We start from the raw sequence: 13,667 nt of genomic DNA, 5'->3' as shown, positions 1-13,667 counted from the left end.
TTCACCCTCAGCTAGAACACGGTGTTTATTTCTGGATGCGCTTTAGCTAAAAAATATAGCAGAAACTGAAGAGTTTCAAAAATGGGTGACAAAAATGGTTATTGGAGGAACTTCCTTATGAAGTTAAAATTGGCACTGTTCAATTTAGAGAGGAGATACACAAGAAAAGGATAGGCTAGAGACAGATAAGATACTGAATGGTATGGAGAACATAAACCGAGTGCTTCTATGTACCCTCAGAACAGAAGGACAAGGGAATGTGTAATGAAACACTTCATTATTCGTTTTTTGGGGGGTTTTTTTGCACAGCACATAATTAACCTGTGGAACTTATTAGCACAAGTTATCACTAAGGCCAAGAGCGTAGCGGGATTCACAATGGATTAAACTTTTATAAGGATAATGAGAACACCACCAGTTATGTGCGGTAGAATATAAACATTCTATATATGCTATAAATCTCCATGCTTGAAAGCAGAATAAGTCAATCTCTAACTCACTCATGGGGGTCAGGAAGAAATCTCCCACGTGCAGGCCCGAAGCATAATTTTTTCAGGCCCAGTAAAAACTTGTAACACGAGCCCCCCTCCCACACACACAATGGGGGTTGCAGCCTGGGCCAGCCCCCTTTCCCCCCAGGGCCTGGTTAAGTGTACCCTTCCACCTCCATGTGGGGGCCCTGCCCACGTGTCATTTTGATATGGCACACCAGCCCCCTGATGTGGGGGCTAGGGGAAAGACTGGGTGCCTGAATGAGGGGAAGGTATTTCATGCCAACGGTCGAGATAATTGAAGAGTCTGCAAGTTTGTTTTCAGTTGCTGTAACTGAATCTTGCTTTTGAACAAGAGAGACTTGTGCTTCTTGTCTTCTGGATAGAAAGAGCTTCCCTGAGGGAAGAATGGGTTTTGGACTCCTTCGTCTCTTTCTTCTGTTAAAAGGAACATATAACTTACTTTATTTTGAGACATGAAAACCTCAAAATGCAGCTTGCCTGTATGACTCGGGAGAGCTTCTTTAAGTAACAGAGGGTTGAAGGGAATGTGGCCTTGACAAGGCAGAAGATTTTAGGAGCTACACCTGGAATGTTGTTTACCTTCAAGGCCCAGCTACTGGGCTGCCCTCAGTAATGAGACAGCACCAGGGAACTTCTTCACTAAATGCACATTATTAACTAACCGCCCACCGTGGAGTTTCTTGCACCTTTCTTTGAAGCATCTGGTATTGGCCACTGTCAGAGACAGGAAACTGCCCTCTGTGATCACGGCTCTGATCCTGTACAGCAATTCTTATGCTCACGGCTGCAGAATCGTGCCTCCAAATGTAAAACTTTCAGCTCTTTAAAGTTACACTTCTAGCCCTCCTGTTTTGAAGAAAACCTGTGCATGGATGTAACTGACCAGAACGTAGACATCAACTGGAAGATGTAGAACCTAACTCACACTCTTGTCACTCTGTTGTCTCAGGAAGACTAATGAGACAAGACACCATGAAGCTGCTTTTTATTCTTAAGTGAGTGATCTGATTCCTCTAATACACACACGGTTCAGATATATTGAGACAGAAGGGGACATTTTTACATAGTCATTTTTCAGAGCAGAAGCGCACTTTGATTTATCTGCATGCAAATGAGTATACGTGTGCAGAGGGGAGAGGTGTGACTCTGAATGTACATGAGTAATAAATGGCTGTGTCAAATCTACTAGTTCTGTTTTGATTCTCTTCCAACTGCTCCAGAAGGTGAAAAACAGGGGGAGGTTTAATTCAAAATTAATAGACTTCAGACTACACCATCCACTCATTTTGGGGAAGGAGGGCTGGACTCTATGTAGATATGAATAATGAAGGACACACACAACATGGCATGTGTGTATGAAGTATTTGCATGCAAGACTCTGTATAGAGGCAGGAAAGAAGGATGAGGAACGATGGGCCATTCGATATTAAAAAGGCAAGATTACTGCTTCCAAATACCACCAGTCATGAGGGGAGGGCAGGTTTCTTGGTGTATTTTTAAACTTCAACCCCCTTCAAAAAAAAAAAATCAACAGAAATAGCTAAGTAAACACTGGAGCCAGAATAGACATAACAGTGACCACCAAAACCAAGCAGATAAATCAGTTATGTAGAGAAATCATTCTACTGGACATAACTAATAATGATACATTTTTAACCATGGTCTTCAGGAGCATGAAACTTAGACAAGAGAGAAGTGGTCTGAAGGCAGTGTTGCCCAGTGGATACAGCACTGGACTGATACTCAGGAGACCTTGGGCCTACGCCCAGTTCTGCCACTGTCCTGCTGGGTGATCTCAGACAATCACTTTGCCTCTCTCTGTCTCAGTTTCCCTATCTGTAAAATAAGGATAATACTACTGGCTCCCGCCCCCCTTTGTAAAGTGCTTTGAGATCCACTGATGAAGAGATAGGTATTATTATTATATATTATTATTTTATTAACACTTGGCTGAGAACCAGGTACTCCTGAGTTCTAAGAAGCAGAGCTGGGAGGATGCACTATGTGATACTGAGCAAGTCACGTCCCTCCTCTGTGCCTCAGTTTCCCCATTTGTAAAATGGGTATAATGACCGTGCCCTCCCTTACCAAACAAAAGTGTTGGGAGCACTCATTGGATAATATTTATAATTTGCCATGTAAATCCTAGTCAGTGTTAACAACAAGGGAATTTTCTTCATTACACCTCTGTCTGTTGACCACCGAGAAGCTACATTTCACTCTGGACTGTCATAAAAGGAAAGTAGAATCATTGCTCAACAAGAAGAAAACTACAAAGGTTAGATTCTTAGTGTGTGCATTTCTCCTTGAAATACATTGTGTTAAAAGCACTTGATTTTAAAAAAGCACAATGATAGTTGCATCCTGCTAAATATAGATCAGTCACCGCAATTTAGTAGTTAAGAGTACCATTAGGAATTTGCTCATCCTGCCACATGCATTTAACGTTCTCTCATGGTTAGAACGTGGACCAAAGAGCCAGGAACATTGGCCTCTTCTCATGGCACTGCCACTGACCTTGAGTAAGACATCAAACCCTTTTGTGTCTCAATATTGCCATCTGTAATATTGGCATAGGGATACTTACTCACCTCTCAGGAGGGAGGGGAGAAATAATCTGCAAGTTTCTAAAGTTCTTTATGCAACACTGGAATATTCCAACTGTTACAGAAAAACTAAATATAGCTGGTCTTGAGGTGCTTTGAGATCCCACAATGACAGGCATCCCACAAAGGAAAACTGTTTGAAGAATAGTGAGGGAAAAGAGATGAAAAATTAATTATGCCCAAAAAAGGGGAGGAACCCTAATGGAGAAGACCAAGAGTGGGTTAATGCATTTGTGTTTACCTCTAGAGAACAGGTCAGGTCACAAGTGAAATAATTTATCTACATAATCAAGAAGCCACACACCTTGACACAAACTGTTCAGATGATACATAAAGATGGAAGAGCAAGGGGTACAGCCCTGTGGCCGGGAACCAGGATCTATAGCAGAGCTGGGAAGAAGAGGGAGAAGGCCTTCAATAGAAGAAGGTGCTTCATGGCAGGGCTGAAGTGCACTACCAGAGCTGCATAAAAAAGAGTCCACGACTGTAATAAAAAAGCAAACGGTGCTACAGATCAAGACTTAAAGGTGTGGAAAGTTGCTGGGACTCTGGCAGAATCTATGCAGTGCTGTCAGTCCTTCAATCTCGAGAGTTCCCATTGCACATGCAGTTAACACATTCACCAGTTGCAACACTACATCACATGATCGAAACCTCATTTAGTTTTAAAAAAAAAAAAAAAAAAAACCAACACAACTTCAATTTAGCTGTTCCCAATGTGTGATTTCTAACACATTTGAAAATTTGCAATGAGCTATTACTGGCAACATAGCGATTGATTTGCAAGCATAGGTTTGGTTTCAGCTTTAAACAGAATTTCCTCTATATTTTCCGTATACTCCTCTAAGGGGGCTGAATGTTCGTTAACATTTGTATAAATCCCCCTTAATGCTTTACAGGGAAAATACAGACCTTGTCCCTGCCCTGAGGAGCATGCAGTAGTGGATTATAAACCAAAACAAAGCAGCACAGTGGCTTCTATGACGACAGAATCACCTCGGTGCCACAAAAAAACATAAGTTAAAGAGGCTGTGACACCTGGTTCTCATCAGTCAATTCACTAAAAGGTGTGACTGTTCCTTGTCATAGGAGAAAAGTGACGGGGTGCGAGAAGACCGCTGGAGGTTCCACCCTCAGTCCAAATATCACCTCGAATGAGGTCCAATCTCCTCCCTCCACCCTCCCATCAAACCAAACACACATCTGACAGAAAGACCACACTTTGTACCCCAAAGTGAGATCCACATGTAGGTCTCCTTCAAACATTATTTGGATTTAAAAAAAAAAACCCACCATGGTACTCACTGGGTTTTAAATCAACGTAAGTAATGCTATATGCCTGACACTTACACCTACACCAGATTATTCTTCTATAAAGGACCAAAACAATTGTGTGTCTTCGCCTTCTGTGTAACATGCAGGTTACTATTCCACTGTTGCTTACAACTGTCACCCACTTCGAAGCATCTTCTGAAGGCAAAAAAAGAAACCACCAGCTTGAGAGAATGGGGGATCACTGATGCATCTTTAAAAATTAAAGAGGAAGGTGTACAGTAGTTACAGTACTGTAAATGAAATATTTTATTTAAAGGGAAATTTGTTATGTGCCAAGTAGTATCTATCAACATTGTACAATAAAATGAAAGCTCCAGAATAAATATTAGCCAGATCCTTTACTATGTAAAGAGACAGCAAAGTACAACTCAAATTTGTCCCCAAAATTGGAGTTTGTAATAAGCTTTTACAAAAATCTCACATCAATAGAAATGTTTTCATTATTCCCCCTCCCAGCTAATGGGGAGAGGGTCTGTTTAAACAAACATACCCTTGCATTGTTTGTAGCCCCAACACTGCAGCATTGAGAACCTAATTAGTGAAGTTGCTTTCACTTTCATCATTATCCAAGCTAAGAGAAAGGCAAAAAGTAGACCAATAGCATGATCAATAGTACCTATTTCAGGAGTAATCAATTTTTTTTTTCAAGATCCAAATTTTGTGATACAGATATAGTCAAGATATAGTCAAGGTCCAGACCCCAGAGAAAATAATACAAACAACAATAATAATGATAATAAGTAAATAAAAAGATTTCAGGGTCCATTCAAAAAGCATCTGGATTTGTCCCGCAGTCCACCTATTGACTATTCCTGTCTTATTTAATCTAAAGTGTTGTTAGTAAAATGGGTAAGGAAATATACTGTAAACAAATTATCTTTTTTAAGTTGAACATTTTACCTGTCAAAACAACCTAATTTAGGCTCCTAAATCACTTTTGAAAATGGGACTTTGGGATCCAAGTCACTTCAGCACGTTTGAAAATTGTACCCAGTATCTTAGAGGAATTATAGCTAAACTATGGAGAGGAAAAGGATCATAGCATAGCATATACAATGCAGACCCTCAAGTATGCTCTCTTTTCAGTAACAGGCATAACTAACTGATCAAAGGATGAGTCTGAAGATTCAACTCGAGACAGGCTTTTCTATTGCTCCCATCACCTTAGTACCTGAGCACTTTGCAGTGGTGCATTTAACTGACTAGCATGTAACTAACATCTTGTGTGTAGTCTGAACTCTCTCATGCCCTCCTCGAGAGGAGAACTATGAATGCAGGGCAGCGTTTTGTTTTGGTAGCGGCATGGGTTGAGGCTGGTGTGTTAACTGTACATGCGGCTGTGTGTGAACGTCAGAGAAGGCAGTTTGGAGAAATGCACTTTGCTCTCGCAGCTGAAGGCAGTGAGGTTTGGGATGATCCTGTGGGAGTTCATGCCATAGTCTTGGACCGGTCCCTGAGAAAGCTCTGTCTCGCTCACAGACAAGCTTTGCCCTACTGGCGGAAAGTTGCCTTGTGCTGAGAATCGAAGTTGTAAATCACGATCTCCCTCCTGGAGCGTGAAGCCATCTCGGAGATATGCTGGGGCCAGGCCAGTGAACATGAACTGAAATACGGTCCTTGTCAAAAGCAGGTTCAAGGGCTCAACAGAAAACGCCCATGGGAACACAGACTCCGGGAGAGGAAAGGAAACGCGCTCCTCTCCATGCCGGGTTGCAATGTAACAACTCCATCACACCCCTCTGCATGAAAAACTACTACACGAGCAACCCGCACACTTCCCGCTCCGTCAACGAGCCACGGCGCAGGCAGCTGCTCCTTAAAAGGTCACCGAGCCCGGTCCGGACACAAATCAAAACCTCTGCCGGCCCAGGCGCATCCATTGCCCCAGCCCCTCCAGGACCAGGCAGCTCGGGAGCCGGGCGAGCGGCGGATCAGACCGTCTCTGGGACTCCCGGCCGACTTGCTTTGGGTCCCCCCGCCCCATGCATTGGAGAAGCGCTCGGTGCCTGGGTGCCACCCTCCCCTCCCGGCCCGAGCCTGAGCCGCCTGGGGGGCGATCGCTTCCCCGGGCACCGGGAAAGTTGGGCGCTCACGTCCCGCCCCGGGGTCGGGGTGAAGGCGGAGGGCCGGTGCCCCCCCAGCCCGTGCCAGGCTCCCGAGCCTTCCCCCCCTCCTCCTCCGGAGCCCGCAGCTCGCCCAGCGGGCCACTCACCTCGCAGAGCCAGGAGCGCGGCCAAGGAGCCGACCAAGAGCCCCCAGCCGCCGGGTCCGCGGGGAGTCATGCCGGGCAGGGAGAGGGGCTCCGCGGGCACCTCGCTCCCCCTCCCCGGGCACCGGCGGCTCCGCGCCTCGCGGCCAGCTCCGAAGCCCCCCGGGGGGGGAAGCGCAGGCGGCTGCCCCTGCCCCAGCCTAGCGGAGTCCCCGCTGCAGCCGCCGCCGCCGCTCCGGCTCCGGCTCCGGCTCCGCTCCCGCCGCAGCCGCTGTCCCGGGACCGGCCGCCTGCACCTCCCGCTCCCCGGGAGGCTCTGGCGCTCCGGAGCCCCGCTAGCCCGGGGACGTCCGCCAGGCTCCGAACCGGCCCGCGAGCGCAGCCTGGCGGCCTGGCCGAGCTGCAGCAGCAGCAGCCGCCGCCGCCCGCTGCGCCGGGATGCCACCCCGCCCGGGCGACGCCTGCCCCGGCCCGCCCGCGGGCCCCGCCCCGCCCGCGCCCGAGCGCCTGCCTCCCAGCCCGCGGGCTCGGCTCCTGCTCCGGCCGGGCCTCCCCCACTACCCCCGACCTCTTCGCCCCCGCACGCCGGAGAGCGGCAGACACCCGCCCGCCGCCGACTCAAACTGCAGGGCGCGGCTCGGCCGAGAGGCGGGCACGCCTGTTCATCCCCGCCCTCATCCCCCGCCGCCAGCCCGGCCCAGCCAAGGGCTGCCCAAACGGCCGCCGGGCACTTGCCAGAAAACCCCCGGTCTGCATGACACGGCGCCGGGTTCCGCCCTGCCCTCCGGCCGCACCGCCCCAAGTCGGTCGCTGGCCCCCGCCGGCAGCCCCGTCCAGTGACTCAGCCAGCGACGGGGCCAGCTTCATGCCAAGCCCAGTTTCCTCCCTGCCGGTGATGCTCCCTCTTCAGCCAAGTCATCTCCCTGCCTGGCTCAACTAAAGGTGGAGCATCACCCCCCTAAAACCAGCACCCACGTACTCACCTCTTGTTTTAGTATGTAGAGACCAGGCATTCCCACATGGGAGGGTCCAAGCTAAGGTGCAACCCCTCACGAACCAGCCCTGCCCCTGCTTGCCATACTCAGTTTTTAATCCCTGCAGGTCTGTGGCCTCATGGGAGCAACAGGGCCCAGCTTGCATCCTGCCAGCAGAGGCTGTGGCTTGTGGGGTATGACACTCTGGGCTAGCCCTGTGCAATCTCCCTCTTAGCATCTGCAGCAGTTCTGGAAGGAAGAGGGCATTGAGGGACGTACAGCTTGCACCTCTATGAACGGCAGTTTGGGTTGTAGGCTTGGGTAAGCTACATTGGACCTGTCTGGACCCGTGGTCTCTGCACTACCCATCTTCAAGTGGCATGCATACCCACAGGCCTAATTTTCAGAGGTGTTGTACGCCAGCAATTCCACGTCAAGGGGACACACAAGAACCTGTGAAAATCACACCAAGATGTTATCAAAAATAAAGTTAACTGGAGTGTGGAGCCAGCAACGCGGTGTAACGTGAGAAACACCGAACACCACCAAGCAGGGTGGAGAGGCTGCGGGCTGCATGCAGGGGAGAGGGACACGGCTCTTATTCATGAATCTGGCATCTAGGTGTAAGAGGGATGAGGCCCTTAGAAATGGATAGACAAACCAAGCAAATAAAAACAAAGTTTCAGTTACTGGATGGTGGTGCTGAAGTGTCCTTTGCCTCTGCTGAGACCTGGGAGCTACCTTGGCCTCTTGAGAAATAAGTGTTTGATTGAAAACAGTCGCACAGCATTTAATACATACCAATTTCTCTCATGCCATGTCATCTACTAGCTGAGGGGCCAGACCACTCGAATCAAGTCAGTCAATGAGCAGGTCCCTCTGCAGTGGCTGATTGGATTCACTTCCAGCAGAGTACCCTAAGCATGACTTTTAATCACCATGGTAGGGGAGCACTTCTGCCAGCTGGCCTAAAATGAGCCAATTCCTCTTGGTCAGGTGGGGAGGAGCTGTGCCTATCAGTTAATGGTTTGCTAGCATCTGACCCTCACAACGTATCATGTCATATCAACAAAGGTGGCTTTCATTTATTTCTCCAGCCACTGAAATAACCTATTAATCGGTGGCTATGCTGAAAACTGGAATTGCAGCCACAGGCAACAAATGGCAAGAGATTTAGGAACACTCCTCACTCCACCACATGCCAACACCACCAAAACAGTTTGCAAATTGCTCAAAAAGGATTTTAGAGATGTCCCCTTGTTCCTGGAACTCTAGTGGATTTTTGGAAAGGAAATTTAGTCTTCCGCAAAATACTTAGTATGCTCCAGCTCCTTGTTTGACCATGAGAAAGTACACAAGTCAACACCTCTGCAGCTAGGTGCTCCAGACAAGGGGAAGGAGCAAGTGACTGTGAGGTTTATATTTACTGCTCCCTGGGGGTCCATTTGCCCATCAGGGGTTGCCTGTGTGACTCCCCACTAACACTGATGGAACAGTATACTTCTGTGAGTGGAGGAGAGTTACTCATACAAATTCTCCAGGCATCAGCAGCTAATTGGGGCAATTCTCCCTGTCATGTACGTATCATTTAGTGGCTAACATCTTTGCCAGACATAGCATGTAAGATCTTGGCAAAGACATAGGGCAAAAGAATCCACAATTATTACCTGCCTTACGCTTTTAAAGAATGTCTGTAAGTAAGGTAGTTCTCATATCAGGAAATAATATTTTCTGGGATAGTTTGGTGAAGAGCCTTTCCAGGATAGGGGCTACCTATTCCTGAATTGGTTTATAACAATCAGTTTGGAAGCCATCAGTTCCATGAACTCTGTCAGATGCCAAAGTCCTGAATTGCCTCTTCTGTCTCCTGAACAGTTATTGGGCTATCCATTGTCATATAGTAATTTATTAAAGGTGACATTGCTCAAGAATTGAACAAAATCAGCTTCATCAAAGTTTCCTTCTGACATATAAAGATGATAAAATTTACTGAACTGATCATTAATAACTGCAAAGTCTACAGAAACTTGGTTATCTCAATGCTATTGAGGAAATGGAGTTGGGCAACTCACTCTGTTTTAATTCTGTTTGGCAAGAAATGTGACAGAACATCAGAAATACATCCAGTTAATTATCTTTACAATTTTTCCAGATTTTACTGAACACCAACATCTATAGATTTAGCTAACCATAGCAAATGCTGGAGATGCCACTGACTATCAACTATGAATCCAACACACAATTTTTTCCTGCCAAGATTTACAAAAATATTGGAGCAAAATGTTCAAAGGCTTTTCCATAGCTCTGAATACAAAGTCCTATCCATCTCAAAAAGTCTGTAATACTGGAATTAGTGAATTATGTTTTTCAGTAAACATCAACAAAGAGTGGCAATGACATGTCTTATAGACTATAGTAGCATAACTCATAATGCTCAGAGAATGGAAATCTAATTTATTCATAATGGAAGAATGTAAGACACAACTCTGATTGATAAAACACATTACTGACAAAAAGGAGAAAACACACTAAAATTTGTTATATGCATGCACAACATAGCATGGTTCTTACAGGATGTCATAATATTTTTAAGTGCTTTGGCAATTAGTATACACTTATCTTATGATCATGCATTGGCCCCTTTCTGTATCAAAATTAAAAATAAAACAAATACCTGGAGAAAAATAGAAGCTACAAATATAAAGCAATAGACTTAACTGGATATTTTCATCTTGATCTTGGTAATGATTGGGTCATTTGAAATATCTTGCTTATTATGTTGGAGGTTTTTTTTTTTTATTAATTTTGAAAAATATTACTGGCCAAGGCTTATCATGTTGGTGCCCCCATTGTGCTAGGTGCTGTACATAGAGAGAAAGTGACAGTGCATTTTAAAAAAAAAAAAAGTTTGCAGTGGAGCCTGCTTCCCAGCACCCAATCCCACTCTGCCAGTCCAGTTCATGTGTGACTAGTGTTCAGAACCTACACCGCCTCTCTGTGCCTTTCTGCCATGTACAACATGATGATGCATAGAAACCGAGGGCCACATTCATCCTTGGTGTAACCCCATTAAATAGAGTTACAGTGGGAAGAAACTGAGCCTTTAATTCTAGGAATTAATTAAAAATAAGAGCCTTTAAATCCTAAATTAAATTTTAGCTAAAATATCAGGAGGCACAGGCTCCAATTAAAACTGGGGGTCAAACATTCAAGCCTGCCCCCTAAATTGTGCATTCAGATTTGGCTCTGGGGGCAAGAAACTGTCCTGAGATCATGCCAGGTCTGAGTCTCACAGGCCTTTCCACCCGCTTCAGAGTTAGTACACTCCATCACATAAATCGGAACAAACAGGGACCGTTAATCCTTAGGTTATAACTAACAGCATGGCATGTTGTTTTTTATTGATACCACAGACCATATATCATCTCTGACAGAGCCTAAACTCCACTGAGTTAGTAGCATTTTGGATATTTGAGAACACAGATCCGCTTAACATACTATTTAGTGACAAAAAAGATGTGTACCCAGGTACCTCACCTCTGTTAACACTATAATAAAACACAAGGACACAGTGGCAAGCAATAGCCTGTTGGCTGTTAGTCCATAAAGCAGAATGCCATATGTTCACATCCACAATCTTGTGATGGCATCTGATTAGGCAGGAAAGGGGTTAATTCCCTGCAAAGTGAGACAGGCAAAGGACCAGCCCTACCCTAGAGAACTATATTGTGCTTGCCCAGCACAGAGTTTACTCCTAGGTTCATCAAGGCAGGTATGTAACCAGAAGAGGAAATTATCTGGGGTAGTCAGAAAAGGAGGAAGTGTTCGTTCTTCCTCCTCTCCCCAGCCTAGGGAGACTCCTAGGACTGATACGAAACAGGTAGTCTGAAGGTTCTGAAACAAGAACTCCTTTGGTCTGTGTTTACACTTTCCACTCCAAGAGAAAGGGCAGCTGTAGCCTCTCTAGAGGGTGGAGCTGAGCCTGAGGGCTGGCCCACCAGAGGATAAAAGGGCTCAATTCAGCCGGCTAACGTGTTAAAGCTCAGCTTCCCCTTTCCACACTAGTTTTAAAACGGTTTAGCAAACAGGCCAGGCGGCCAACACACTTCCTCACCTCTAGAGTACCCTCTCACGCCCTGACACAGCGTTGCTGGGGACGTTGCCTCGCACTCCTCCAGATGGCCACTACTTTGGCTTCACAATGACCAGTCCCAGCTGTCTTCTTCTCCTGACTTTGGGTGTTCTGTGGCTCTGTCCTTTGGCCAGGTCAAACACCAGTTCACTCCGCTTCTAGAGAGACTAAAGAAACAACTTAAAGTTCACAAACAGTGTTCAAACTTATAGTTCTTTTGTCATTCTCAGGCTCGACTGAAATCCCCTGCTTCCTGGCCCCTGCAGAAATTCTCTTGCTAGCAGGATTCCCCCACTGCTTCCCTTCACCGGGGACTCCAGCAGTTTGTCTCAGAGAATCTCTCTGCTCTGTATAGGCCGTATGTCAGGGCTCCCACTCCACTCCCTGTGGATGACTTAGCCTCCTTCCCTCATGTTTTTCCCTGAAGGGAACTCCCCTTGTTCTTCCTTCCTTCCTCTCCTGCATTCCCAACTCTGTTCAGGTAGTCCCCTCCCTACCACAGCTGGGGTCAGTCTTTCTAATTAAGTCCCATTACATCCAGCTGGGGTCACTAATTAGTCCCTATGTTGCCCGCTCATCAGTGAGGCTGAAAGATAGCAGATAAGTCATGGGCAAGGCTGAGTTCAGCTTGCCTTAAAGGACCAGCCAGTTCATGACCTGTTTTAAACACACACTTTTTTCCTAGTACAGGCCACCCAGAGACTCTAGTCTAAACCAAAGACAGCTTTATCCCTATCAAGGGATTATGTTGCTGAATTGAGACTCTCAGCTACCTCGGTTATTTTGTTTTCCTTTATTTTCACTTCCCAGAGCTGCAATGAACCACTTTTTTCTCTACTTAATAGAACTATCGCTAGTGTTGGCAGTCAATGGATCCAGAGACTGTACCAACCTCTCACTCCTAGGAGTGGCTTCTTCAGGTCAGGTTTGAAAGACAGCTACGGCTGCCACTACTATGCCTGGGCAGATGAACGTAAGATTTCAGTCTCCAGAGTAGAGCTGTCAGTCCAGCATCTTTCACCACCACTAAGTTCATTTAGTGCTGCTTAAAAATGCGTACACTTAAAACGCAAAGTTCAGCTGAGTGCAAATGGAAATCTTCCATTTTAAAAATCAGCACTAAAATTTAAGGAAAAGCCTGAACTGTTTGTTTTTCCTCTCTTTCTTTTTTTGAATGTTTTAAGTCAATTCAGTCTCAGTGGCCCATTCGGTCCTTAGCCTTTCTAGGGAATAGCAAGTTTTGTGATATGAACATTTATCTACTAGGATCTGAATAGAGACTGCCACTTCACTACCCCCAGACCAAACTGGTTTATACCAATACTTGCTAAAGACTTAAGTCCTTCTCTGTCAAGTTTTTAGAGCTAAACCACAGCCCCCCTTAAAAACACAATTATGAACAAGAAACTTTCGCATGGATGTCTCTATGGTAACGCAATAAGAACATCTTGTTCTATCTAACAGTTTTGTCTGAATGTTTGAAAGCACAGTAAGACGTATTTTAAACTGGAAAGTTCAGACCAGCCAATTATAAAACAGTGCTAGAAAATTAATGATATAAAATGGATGCCTAGAAATGAAAGACAATGAATATTTCCAATAGCAGTATGGTTACTCTATGGAAAATGAGTGGGGAGGACTCAATGTAGTATCTAGTACAGTGGTTTTCAACCTGAGGTCCATGGACCCTTGACTACGTCTAAGGGGTTTGTGAAAGACTGAAAACTGACTGAACAGAATTCAACTATATATGCAGACAATAGATTTCCAAAGAGGTCCACACCTCCATTCAAATTTTTTTGGGGTCCACAAATGAAAGAAGGTTGAAGCCACTGATCTAGTCCAAAAGGGTCCACACTATAAAACCTACCTCTGCAATGGGCAACTTTCCTGTCA

The 13,667-nt window shown here is 45.8% G+C and overlaps 1 protein-coding gene across 1 annotated transcript in view; it reads right to left on the bottom strand.

Moving 5' to 3' along the window:
- Window positions 1-7,215, bottom strand: part of IGSF11 (immunoglobulin superfamily member 11) — a 130,484-nt gene extending 123,269 nt beyond the window's left edge. The window contains exon 1 of the mRNA XM_067546051.1: window positions 6,669-7,215. Coding sequence (XP_067402152.1) covers window positions 6,669-6,738 — 70 coding nt within the window. The 5' untranslated portion in view covers window positions 6,739-7,215. The remainder of the gene's footprint in view (window positions 1-6,668) is intronic.
- Between the last annotated feature and the right edge of the window lie 6,452 nt (window positions 7,216-13,667).

Source organism: Emydura macquarii, unplaced genomic scaffold (genome assembly GCF_026122565.2).
Source record: "Emydura macquarii macquarii isolate MOO-44397 ecotype Brisbane River unplaced genomic scaffold, CSIRO-AGI_Emac_v2 contig_1119, whole genome shotgun sequence".
Taxonomy (NCBI): Eukaryota; Metazoa; Chordata; order Testudines; family Chelidae; genus Emydura; species Emydura macquarii.
Note: the sequence above shows the minus strand (reverse complement) of the source record. Positions and strands in the feature narration are given on the sequence as shown.